Genomic DNA, 12,381 nt, shown 5'->3' with positions numbered 1-12,381 from the left:
CCAAAGCTTTGGAAAAAGCAATCTGTCCTCATTGTGTATCCAAACAACAACCACTTTTCGTTGTTGTAGTTTCTGAAAAGCTTTTCTTTGTATATTGGAATTATAACGTTGTTGGCGCCATCAAAAAACAAAATAAAATGCAACAAGAGCTACAACAGGCTCCTTCTTCATCCTTAGACGACACATGGACCATTTCCGATTTATCCTCTCATCAAGGAGTAGGATCACTTAGAAATTCCTTGTCGGAATCGATAACCAAAAAGAAGGTTCGTGAAAGACCAACATTTTCTCCGATATCTTCGTTGGACTCTGAATCGGACAAAGATGAAGATTTCAAAAGCAAACCTGTCAAGCCTTTTCTCAAAAGAACGTCAGGTGGTTACAAGGAGGTCACTGTGGTGGAACCACAACAGTCTGTCAAAGTAAAGAACAACCCTCAAATCATGTCACCTCCAGTATCAACAACACCTGTAATTGCAAAAAGTACACCAACAAGTCCAAACAAAATCATCAACAAAGACCACCACGAAGCAATAAGAAACAAAAGAAAATGCTTCTCCAATTCTTTCATCATCACAAGATGTCACAAAATCACAAATTATGGGCCCAGAGCTTTATTCAATTCCGAAAGCAAATTTACAAGGATTAGCAACAACAAATAATTTAAGAGGGTATGAAATTGCTCCTCCAAAAGTAGTAACTCATATGGATTTTTTGGAATATAAAAAATTTCTGCAACGAAAAAGAGAATTTGAAATTACTTCCCGAGTCAAGTAAGAAAAAAAAGGAAGACGAAGAACAAAAAAAAGAAATGAAAATACCAGAAGCTCTATATACATACCTTGCTCCTAATCCTCCTCCTAAGAAAGATACTCCCTTGAAAAAGGAAAAAGATGAAGGACCGCATTATCTGGAAAAAATTCCATCCAAGCCTGCAAAGGCGCAACTTGAAACAACACCAGACGTCAATGAAAGATCAAAGAAAATTCGAGGAAGGAGGATGGATGATAAAGAAACATCCTCAACACCACAAGTTATTGAAAAACCTTCTTCAAATAGCAGAAGCATAGAACAAACAGAAAAACAAGTGGAGCAACCTTCATCTGGAAAGAATAATTTGCAAAAATCTATTGAAAAGGTAACAAATTTAGCCAACAATACTGCAACATCGAATTTGGGAACTCTCAAATATATGGAAAATGCAATTAAAGACAGCGAACAAAAACTCACTACATTCCAAAAGATGTTGGACAAATTACTCGAACAAAAGGAGAAAGAATACGAAAATATTTTATCCAAGACAACAAATCAAGTGTCTTCTACCATTTCTAATTCAATGTCAAAAATGGGAATTGACATTCGAACATTTTACAAGCAGTTTGAAAAACTCCAGAGAGTGACTTCAGAAATTACAGCAAAGTTTGGAAAGCAATTATCAGAGGATCAAAGAAAATCGCAAACTCTTCTAAATAAGCAAATGAGGCAAATTGAGGATATAGGACGAAAAATTGAACAGTTAGAAAAGAAAGCTAATCAAATCAAGGATCAGAAGCCCGTTAAATCAGACAAAAAGACATCGATTGGTAGCAGGACGAACAAATCAATCTTTGATGTCACTCCTACAAAGGAGCTCAGTATGGAGGATATTCACACCGATATGTTGAAAAAGCATCCTTCATTATTTAAGTCACCAAACGTAAGTAGAATGAAATATCTTGGCAAGGAGATACATATTTTATAACATGAAAGTGGAGTGAAATTTCACAATTATCAACGTTAGAGATTTATCAAGCAGAGCAAAAATATCTTATTGATGAGCTTGTAGGATCATTTGACTATTCAGCGATCAAACAAGTATCAGACTTAACCAATAAGGATACTTCATTACTGAACAAGAGTATTTCAATCGATGTTAATTTTGACGAAAAGAACATTTCGAAAATCAAAATTGACAGCCCCTCGCCGAAACCAATGTCAATATTGTTAAATCAAGAGATTTCCCCAGATGACATTCAACGGCTTTATCCTGATTTCGCTAAAAATTTACTGAAATTTTCAATTCTTGCGAATGAGGATCATAAGATTGCAGCGTGCATCAAGAACAACACAGCAGCCAATGTTCAATCTCAACCATGTGAAGACCCAGCATTGGATTTAAAACAAGAAACTTCATCAAGCAAACAAGACACAGACACACCAACAGTTTTGAAGTTTGAGGTGGAAATTCAAACGGAATCAACAGAAGAAATGCAAACACCACAAAGCGAGGAAATTCAGGAGAAATTGAGCCCTTCAAAAAACAATACTACCTCCAATATATTGGAGCCTCCTATTGAAACATGTGATGTTGGTTGGAATAAGAAGGATAATTCAGGAAAATTATTTCAGGATCAAATTGATCACATGGTGTCCAAAGAAATCAACATCTACGAAAAAGAGCAAATCATTAAGCAACTTTTACCAAAGGAAACTAAAATTGCAGTGCCTCCTATTTGTGGAGTCAATGAAGATGATTATGATGGAATTTCGTTTACCTCGCATTATCCACAACGGATGAAAAAACCTGAAGAGGATCATTTCAAGACACCAAATGAATATCATCAGGAAAACAGACCACTTGATGTGTTGTTTGAAGAGTATGCCAACACACTTGTGGAAAGAACGATCAAACATATTGCACATGGAGTATTAAGTGATTTTCTTCAACAAACTTCAAGAATGCATAATGACAATGATCAAGAGGACATGCACATATTTGACGATCAACAACTTTCGTCCATCAAGGGAGGCGCTCTTTGTGCAGAATTATTCACGTACTGCTTAGAGCATGGCATACCGTTCGATGATGCATTAGTATACAAAGCCACAGAGGAAGTCATTTGGGAATTTATCAAAAACAAGTTTCCAATATTCACACGGCATGAAGGTGAAAAAGAAGAGGAAGAGAGCAATGACAAAAGTGAAGCAACGAACGGCTTGGAACGTGAAGCTTTATGTGAATTGGTTTTAAGGTTATTAACGTCTCACACAACCTCAAAAGAAACTCATGTGGAAAGAGAGCATGCTTCTCACAATGATGATGAAACATACAAGGAAATTTCAACAGAGAAAGCACCCGTTGTACCGAAAGTGGTTTCCAGTGATTCCGTACCTTTGGAACCTGTTAAAAAAGTCATTCTCTATGAAATTGAGACTCAAACTGATACACCCGAACCACAAAGCATCGTTCCTCGATCAATTCAAACCGATCTGTTTGAAACACAAACCATCGAAACACAAACATTCTTTGACCCAAAGAAAGAAGAATCAAGTTGTCAAACGAGCGAACTTAAAAGAAGCATCTCAGAGGCACAAACTGACAAATTATTAACACAAACTGTTCACACAGAGACAGATACTAAAAAGTTGTTGATCGAACCACATTTTGGTATTGGAATTCCTCCAAAGATGCATGATGCCAAGAACATTCAGACTTCATTTGTGAAACCAAGTATGAACAAGTCTTGCTCAGCAAGTACATCTAACACATCCCAATACACAGAGGAGACTCAAACAGAGTTATCAAGTAGCTATATCTATGTGACAGAGACTGAAGAAGAGGGCAACAACGTTCAACCTCCACAACCACAACTACCCAAGACCAAACTATTTGCATCTGTGACAGAAAATGAAATTGAAAGAATGCTCAAACTTCAACTCTTAAAGCGCTCGCTTGGTGTCAAGAAGCAGACTTATCCTTCTGTGAGGAAGCCATATGGCAGCTCTGATGATAGTGATACAAGCTTCCTTTCTTCTGAAGACTCATTTATTGAATCAAGCAGAGAAGAGCGATCAATATCAACTTTTTACACCTCAGAATCGAGCAGAGGATTGGAAGAAGATTTTTCTCAAAGTGCTTTTGAAGATGTCAATGATGAGCACTATTACACTTCCTCGACCACACTTTCTCAAGATTCAAGAACACTCACTCAAAACAAGAACAACAACAACCTTATTTCTGATTACTCAACAGGATACATTTCTTCTACATTAACAACCTCCGACGACTTGATCGACCATTCTTGGTATTAAGTCCTACAATAAGCGAAATGGCCGCATTCAAAAAATATTCTTTCACGAACCTCATCAGGAATCATCTCCTCTGGTACGAACAACATGAGTGATATTCGAGGATCGGAACGATTTATTAAGGGTATGTTGATGAGGATAGAAGTACTCGTAGAGAAGACTCACAATGAAATAATGGCCAATAACGTTCATCATCTTGATAGCTATTACTATCGGAAACACCTCAGTGGGAAAATCATCTCTAGTACGCCGATGGTGTGGAGAAGATGTGTCTTCATCTTTACCAACGGTTGGCGTGGATTTCAGGTATCGAGAAATCATGCTTGATGACCGAACGATTAAGGTGTCCCTCTTTGATACTGCTGGTTCCGAAAAGTTTGAGTCCTTAACTCAAAGCTATTATCGAGGGAGTAAAATAGCCTTTATTGTCTATGATGTTACTAAACATGTAAGTGTTTGGAAGCTTACTTTTGCAACGGGTGATTGAGTTTCATTCCAACTATTAACTTTTGGCACATGATGGAATGGTTAGAATTCTCTAGAAGCTTGCAAACATTGGTTAAACTCCCTGCAAAAAGTTGTGGATGTGGATGATGTTGTTGTAGTTTTAATAGGAAACAAATCCGATGATGTTTCCCATCGAAAAGTTACCTACCAAGAAGGACAGGCATTTGCTGAACAACACAAAATTCCCTTGTTTTTTGAAACATCAACCCTCTCGAACAGCAATACAGAGCTTGCATTCTTTGAGGGGGTACGAAGAGCCTATAATATCATGCTTTCCAAACATTTATCAACTGCAGATACCATTCATCTCAGTTCTAAAGTAATCATGCAAGACAGTTTAACTAAAAAGGCATCATGTTCTTGTTAGTGCGAGGCTTTTCTCCTTCTTACAGTATTAGAAGAGATCCACTTCTCGTCACTTATCACAAGTATAAGTGTTCCAATGCCTTGTATATCTTATATCACGAGATTAAATTATGTAAAATTTTTTAGTCAACTGAAAACTTTATTTAAAGTTCCTGGTTGACTGAGGTATTGGTATCGAGAAATGCACAATTGCTCGTACTTGTTACTTCCACATATGCAAAAGGCAATGAAAGTTAGAATTCCATGTTCACTAGGATGCCATCTCATTATTTGAGAATAATTAAAAAACCCAAAGAGCTTATGCAAGAAGAATGAAGAACCTTTAATCGACCTTCCACACTTTCTACATGGAACTTTACACAAGCACTTCAAAACGAAAAAATTTGGTTCCAACTTTGACGAATAAACCGGCCACAAATGCAAATCAATAAAATTATAAGCCTTGATGTTCACTCGAACCACATTCCTATCGACAAGATGACACTTTAAAAATCTCCATATTTTGTAAATGATACAACATGACCGCGCCAAAAGGATGTAAAGCCTTACTCGTCTCAATTCAGTCTTACCACATTTTTACCGCTTAAATACTACAATCTTGGTTTGAAATCATTCTTCAGATGTATTGGTGTGTGGCTTGTAATTCCAAACCACCCCAAGAACGTTCTGAAGAGTTTGGATCGCAACTAATTGAGAGAGCATTTGCGTACAAGGCTGCAGCATGGGGTGTGTATATTCATTTAATATTCATTTTCCATAAAATAGAAGAATGGTTTGACCTCGGAGGGAAAGTGACTGTTCTTTGTTAAGGATTAGACTTCTGTAATGGCAACATTACAACAGTTTCTCATGGTGGTGAATTGTCCTCCCTTAGAGAGAATTCAAGAAGATAACCAATTCACATGCTCTGTTCCTTTAAGACGAGATTGATTTCGGACGGATTCATCCCTCGATGACATGGAAATTGGAAATTCTCCATTCAACATAAAAAATGTCATCTCGTGATTCGGATGCAGAATTTGTTCCGGTTTTATCATCACCAACATCTCCACATCAAGAAGAAGAAGAGGAAAATGCTAACCAATCAGTTGCAATGTATTCTACAAGAAGGAGTAGTTTTGAGAAGAAAATGACAGAAGTAATGATCTCACAAAATATGAACAACATTCGATATTCGGAAGAAGGAAATGAAAGTCAAATCATTTGTGATCATCTTGTAGCCGATAATTCCAATCCGACTGAAATGATGAATACTAATAACAACAACAACATTTATTCTACCAATGCTATCAAACAAGATAACCCTGTCTCGGGAAACTCACATGTGTCACCTTCGAATGGGATCCAACAGCAAGAGCCACAGACAACAAATTCCACAATTACAAACATTCCTCCTGAAATTCGTAATCGAATTGGAGTGTTACCTCCACTTGCCAAATCACCTTCGATACAACCAGAGCGCCCAAAAATTGATTATTCTAAATTGGGAGCTTCATCTTTTGAAAAATTAAAACTAATAGGAAAGGGAGATGTTGGAAAAGTATATCTTTGTAGGCTCAAATCTACTGAGCTATACTTCGCGATGAAAGTGTTAAGGAAAGATGAAATGATCAAACGAAATAAGGTCAAGCGAGTTCTCACAGAAAGAGAAATACTTGCCACAGTGGATCATCCATTCATCACCAAAATATTTTGTTCGTTCCAAACGAAAGAGTCACTTGTCTTTATATTGGAATGGTGTGCTGGTGGTGAATTTTTCCGTGTTTTAAAGAAACAACCTTTCAAATGTCTTCCTGAAAATATAGTACGATTCTATGCTGCTGAAGTTGTTCTAGCCTTAGAATATTTACATTTGAAAGGGTTCCTTTACAGAGATTTAAAACCAGAGAATATTTTACTACACCATACAGGTCACATTCGACTGACAGATTTTGATTTGTCAAAGCAATCCGTCCAACCAGTGACACCAACATTGGTGAAATCTTTTTTCTCGTCTGAAAAACAAAGCAAGGTAGAAGTGAAGCAAATTCAGGAATCGAATTCATTCATTGGAACTGAAGAGTACTTGTCACCTGAAGTACTGTCAGGCGTTGGTCACAACTGCTGTGTGGATTATTGGACTTTGGGAGTTTTACTTTATGAAATGCTTTTTGGAACGACACCTTTCAAAGGTAATACACAACAAGAGACTTTCCAAAACATCTTACATAATACAGTGACATTCCCAATCAAGACTGCTTATCCTATCAGCAAGCAAGCAAAAGACATTATTTCACAGTTACTGATCAGAGATAAGGACAAACGATTGGGAAGTGCTCACGGTATTGCAGATATCAAAGCTCATCCATTCTTTAAAGATATTAATTGGGCTCTCATACGTAATGAAATACCTCCAATCATTCCAGTGTTAAAATCAAAAACAGATACATCCTATTTTACTCAATATAAGGAGATACCTCAAGATGAAATCGATGAAGAAGAACCCATGAAAGAAGATGAAGAAGAATCCTCTGATAATCCATTTAAAAACTTTAGATATCAAACGAAAAAAGATATCAATTCATTTGATGAGAAATGAAAAATATCTGACATTTTGAAATGACACTTTGCAGTTAATAGTAATTAATAATAACTTGCCAAGCTCACACCAGGTGTTGTGGAGATGATTTAGAGATTTGTTTGACAGGATGATTTCTTGAATTTTCACTTGAGTATAGGACACTCACTTGTTCAGACCTCACAGATCTGGAGGGCAACAATTTTCACATCCTCCCAATATGCTCTCTGCTTTCCATTCGTTGGTATTGTCAGACAGTTATTGTAAACAATTTTGAGAGGAGTGTTGTCGAAGTTAAAAAAATTCTTTCATCTCGAAAAAAAATGAAATCACTTTTTTGTCATTTATCATTTTTCACTACTGCTGCTGTGGTGATCACATTCCTCCTTGTCTCGAATGTCTCTGCTTCCGATGTCGTGTTCCAGAAACTATCTCCTGTTGGTCCTTCTCCTTCCTCCTTGTTGAATTCTTGGTCCATCGGTGATGCCAATACTGCTTTGGTAAATTGTGAAGTGTTCTTTGATTTGTGTTGTCCTGATTGTGCTCAACATTGGACAAACGTGTTTAAACCATTGGTCAAGTATTACTTCAATAATTCAACTCAAACCAATCCTAAAGTGAGACTCATGGTTCATTTGATGCAATTACCAATGCACATTGCTGGTTATTATTCATCAACCGCTTTTATCATTGTCAACAAGTATTCAAATTATAATGCAGATACTGTTTTCAGATTTTTAGATTCAGTCTTTACCAATCAAGGTCCAATTCAAAATCAATCACTTCAAAAGTTGAACCAACTTGAAATATTTACACTTATTTACAATATCTATGTTCGTCCTTTGAATTTATTGTCGTTGACACAATTTATCAATGAGATGAGCTCTCAAGAGAATTTTGTTAAGACTGCTTCAATGTTCAGGATGGCTACATCTCGATCTGTATCTGGTACACCAACATTCTTTGTCAATTATGTACCTGTGTTTAATGGTTATCAATTAACAGCATCAGACTGGATTTCTACATTCAACAACATTATTGCCAACAATTAATTGGAACTTATTAAAATTGATTATATTTATTACAACACAATTTACGACATAATGTAATTCGTTGAATGTGAGGAACATGCTATTGAAAGCTGTGATATTGACGCACGTGAAAGTTTATTTTCTGGCATATTTGTTATACTTGGAATGTCATACCTGATGTGAAATACTTTTACTTTCTGACATATCCATAAGCCTGGGCAAGTATTTCTATTGGATGCTTGTTTTCAATTTGGTGTAAATCCCCTTGGGATGACACAGTTGTGACAAGTCCTTCCTTTTCCTCCTTAGACATGGATGTGACTTGGCTCAAATGTTCAGCGGCTAAAGGACACTCACTGGCAACAATGTGTCGATGTTCATTGCTTTTCTCTGAATCTTGCAAAATTTTCTTTGCTACAGGCTTGCCGTACTTGACAGCTGTGTCAAAATGTTCCTTCTTTGTTCCAAAACTAATATATTTAGAAGTCAAGGTCAAATATGAGTAGATAATAGCTAGCTCATAACTTACCTTCCACCATGACCACTACATTTTTGGATAACGCTTACATTGATGCCCGGAATGAATTTCAGCATTTCATGGCCCTTATTTCCAATATTTTGTGCACGAGCATGACATGCATGATGTAATGTAACACTGTACGGTAATGATTGAATTTGATCTTGTGTTGGTAATTGACCTCCATTCTTTTTCGCTAAATACACCACATATTCACTAATGTCCATGGTGTTCTTCTTTACAAGCTGTACATTTTCATTATTGGGTAAAATATTGGCCCATTCCGCCTTCAGCATGAGAGAGCAACTGGGAACAACAGTGACCACCTTATATCCCTTAGAGATATAATTTGAGACCAAGTAATTGGAAACAGTCTCTGCCGCATGGCTTACAGAGGCCAAATCACCTTGCTCGAAGAAAGGCATCCCGCAACATTGTTTGTAATCGACGACAACTTCCACACCATTCCTCAGTAAGACAAATTTAGCTGTTTCCACGAGTTCTGGCTTGTTGTAATTTCCCAAACATGTTGTATATAGAATGACTTTTTCATCAATTGCTGCAGTCGTTCCAACAGCACTTTCCATGAATTGATGTTTCTTCTTTAACTTTTCAATAAGTGTTCCAAATGTGAAAGGTGGTAAATATGCTTTTTTGTGAATGAGTCCGATTGTATCAAGGAACCATCTTACTAATGCATTGTTCATCATCAAGTTGGTGATTGCAGTAGGTAATCTTGTCAAAATTTTTCCGTTTCGATCCATGTGTGTCAAAAGTTGTTGAGACAGTTCACTTTCTTTTTGAAGAGTCAATGTTCTATCAACTCCATCATGGACAGGAGCTTCAAATTCTTTCTTCTGTGGCACTCCTTGATTCAAAAATCCAACTGTTTCCTTAAGCTGAATGGGTGGTTGTGAAGTGACATGCTTTTCATTCTTTTTTCGTTGTTCAACAGCTCTGTAACGAAGTAAAAGATGAGGAAAATCAATATTAAATTCATGAGGAGGGACATATGGGCATTTGTTATTATAACACAAGTCACATAAGGTACACTTGTCTACAACCTTTTTAAATTCGCTCGAAGGAACGTTCTCCAATACTTCAACTTTGTCAATCAAATCAAAAAGAGTTGGAAAAGAGTCACACAAGTTAAAACACCGCCTGCATCCATGACAAATTTCGAATATCCTTCTCATCTCATTCTCCAATTTTTGTTCGTTATAATAATCAGCATCTTGCCAAGGAATGGCATATCGGAAAACTCCATTTCTTGTAGCAGGTGCCTGTAAATTGTTCTCTGCTATCGAGGAAGAATGTACTTTGGACCTTGCAGAGATTGAAGATTTTCTTGACGAGCCTGCTGTTGTTGTTGGATTATTATTGGTAGATTCTGCAGATGATGATGGAGTGGAGGAAGCGAGTGTTGCACCCTGAGATGATGATGCTGGCTCATCTTCCTCGGAACTTATCATGGAAATGAAACGTTTCTTCCGAGCTGAGCCTGATCGTGTTGGTGCAGAATTGTTTGAGGCATCATCACTTGGTGTAATATTCTCCGATGATGAGAATAAGCAATGATTCAAATGATAACCTCGATAGATGGCTGTCGTGGTGTTCGGATAACGATGAGCCTTTTGGCAGAGACGTTGCAATGAACAACGAGCCCCTTGTTTGGAAGATGAAAACATTTTTTTTTGTGAGAAGAAAGAAAATGTTTATCAATAGTATTCCTTTGTAGTTGTCGTTTCAATCATTCTTCATCTAGGATCGTTTAGAATCATCATTGAGGGTTCAACGTACTGTCACTTCCATATGCATCATTAGCTAATGATGATTTGAAAAAATAAATGCTAGCCGAATTTTAAGACCAAACGCTTGCTGACCAACTGAAAACTTGTCTTCTAATTTGATTTCCATTTGAAAATTCGTCAAAATCAGTTCTCTCATTAATTGGTGGTTCGTTCACCAACTTCTACTCTTTCTCAGGTCTTTCTGTCTTTCTCTTTTTTGAAGAAATTTCCAAATCATTAAGGGGTGAATTCATCGACGAGGAGGAAGAACTTGACGACATTGCAGTCTTTAAATGACGTCTTGCAAGACGTTGCGCAGCATTAGAGAGAGAATTGAATTGTTGTTTCATGGTCAAAGGAGATGAAGAGGGAGTATGTGGACTCATGGAAGGAGTTAGAAAGGATCGTGAGGATGAAGGTGTTCGATTGTAGGAGTAGGTTTGATTTGGTGTTGAACTTTCTCGAAGTCTAATGTTTTTGCTTGCTTTGGAGGCAAGTTGCTGTGAAAGTATTTCACGTTTTGGTGTTTCTGGAACTCTGAATGGAGATGATTCGATTGTACCCCATGTCATGATTTCAGTGGATGCTGTTGGATGAATGATTGGAGTGGTTTCTAATTGTATTCCGTTGATTGAAGGAGTTTCACTACTTGATCGATTTAACTCTCTATTAATGTTTTCCAATGTTTGTTGAGGATCTTCGGTGGCATTATCTAAATCATACTGTTTAATTGTACTCAATGATTTTGTGAGACTTTCGTTCTTTTTCACCACAGTCTCAGAAATTCTAGTCCCAGAATGTTTGATAATTGATTCTGTAGCTGTTGAATTGGTGGGTTCAAGCTTTGAAATACCAGACGGATAAAACATCAAGTTATTTTTGTACTGTTCAACTTCAGAGTCTTCATCAAATTTAAATTTTGCAATTTCTTCTGATGATTTTGATTCATTGATGCGAGTAACCAATTGAGTATTGTCACTGCTGGATCCAACTTTGGATTCTAACATTAATAATGAAGAGCTATCATTTGTAATTGCTTTGATTTGATTATTAGTATTTGTGAGAGCAGGTAGAAGCACTCTATTGACATTTGATTTTGCATTCTTTTCATAAATTTTCTCAACGATTGCTTTGTTTTTCATTTTCCACTTTTCCATAATTTCATCAAACGATGCATTATCTTCGCTAGTGTATTTTCTCAAAAACTCATCAAGCGAATAATTTAATTCCCGATCTGTTCCGACCATGGTTAATAAATCAGGATAATAATCTCGTTTAATAATATAATCAGCATATGCCATATATTCCTCTTCGGGAAGTATAATCTTTCCATCTTTTGAAATATTATTTCGATCGGCCGTTTCTGCGAGAGAAGTCAACATGGATGCAGTTGGCGTAAATTTTACCACACTTTGTGGCGTCGTCATTTTTTTTAAAGTTGAACCTGTTGAAATAGTAATGATGACCACTAAAGAAATTGCAGAAAGTTAAATAAATCAATCAGAATTATTGGAAGAGATCAATTCTTCATAAAGAATTCCCTAA

At 36.7% G+C, this 12,381-nt stretch overlaps 6 protein-coding genes across 6 annotated transcripts; 4 read left to right on the top strand and 2 right to left on the bottom strand.

Annotated features, from left to right (window-relative positions):
- Nucleotides 1-137: 137 nt before the first annotated feature.
- On the top strand, nucleotides 138-4,071 carry FDP41_003874 (uncharacterized protein; the record flags this gene model as incomplete). Its single annotated transcript, XM_044707226.1, has 3 exons — nucleotides 138-483; nucleotides 747-1,696; nucleotides 1,750-4,071. The coding sequence occupies 3 exons, from the start codon at nucleotides 138-140 to the stop codon at nucleotides 4,069-4,071; spliced, it is 3,618 nt and encodes a 1,205-aa protein (XP_044561934.1).
- Nucleotides 4,072-4,155: 84 nt separating this feature from the next.
- On the top strand, nucleotides 4,156-4,942 carry FDP41_003873 (uncharacterized protein; the record flags this gene model as incomplete). The annotated part of the gene is made up of 3 exons (XM_044707225.1): nucleotides 4,156-4,192; nucleotides 4,272-4,516; nucleotides 4,601-4,942. 3 exons carry the CDS (start codon nucleotides 4,156-4,158, stop codon nucleotides 4,940-4,942), a joined length of 624 nt encoding a protein of 207 aa, XP_044561933.1.
- A 990-nt stretch (nucleotides 4,943-5,932) lies between these two features.
- On the top strand, nucleotides 5,933-7,519 carry FDP41_003872 (uncharacterized protein; the record flags this gene model as incomplete). The annotated part of the gene is made up of 1 exon (XM_044707224.1): nucleotides 5,933-7,519. The coding sequence occupies one exon, from the start codon at nucleotides 5,933-5,935 to the stop codon at nucleotides 7,517-7,519; it is 1,587 nt and encodes a 528-aa protein (XP_044561932.1).
- A 302-nt stretch (nucleotides 7,520-7,821) lies between these two features.
- On the top strand, nucleotides 7,822-8,550 carry FDP41_003871 (uncharacterized protein; the record flags this gene model as incomplete). The annotated part of the gene is made up of 1 exon (XM_044707223.1): nucleotides 7,822-8,550. The coding sequence occupies one exon, from the start codon at nucleotides 7,822-7,824 to the stop codon at nucleotides 8,548-8,550; it is 729 nt and encodes a 242-aa protein (XP_044561931.1).
- A 169-nt stretch (nucleotides 8,551-8,719) lies between these two features.
- FDP41_003870 (uncharacterized protein) lies at nucleotides 8,720-10,734 on the bottom strand (the record flags this gene model as incomplete). Its single annotated transcript, XM_044707222.1, has 2 exons — nucleotides 8,720-8,999; nucleotides 9,059-10,734. 2 exons carry the CDS (start codon nucleotides 10,732-10,734, stop codon nucleotides 8,720-8,722), a joined length of 1,956 nt encoding a protein of 651 aa, XP_044561930.1.
- Nucleotides 10,735-11,018: 284 nt separating this feature from the next.
- FDP41_003869 (uncharacterized protein) lies at nucleotides 11,019-12,263 on the bottom strand (the record flags this gene model as incomplete). Its single annotated transcript, XM_044707220.1, has 1 exon — nucleotides 11,019-12,263. The coding sequence occupies one exon, from the start codon at nucleotides 12,261-12,263 to the stop codon at nucleotides 11,019-11,021; it is 1,245 nt and encodes a 414-aa protein (XP_044561929.1).
- Between the last annotated feature and the right edge of the window lie 118 nt (nucleotides 12,264-12,381).

This window comes from Naegleria fowleri (genome assembly GCF_008403515.1).
Source record: "Naegleria fowleri strain ATCC 30894 chromosome Unknown tig35, whole genome shotgun sequence".
Taxonomy (NCBI): Eukaryota; Heterolobosea; class Eutetramitea; order Acrasida; family Naegleriidae; genus Naegleria; species Naegleria fowleri.
Note: the sequence above shows the minus strand (reverse complement) of the source record. Positions and strands in the feature narration are given on the sequence as shown.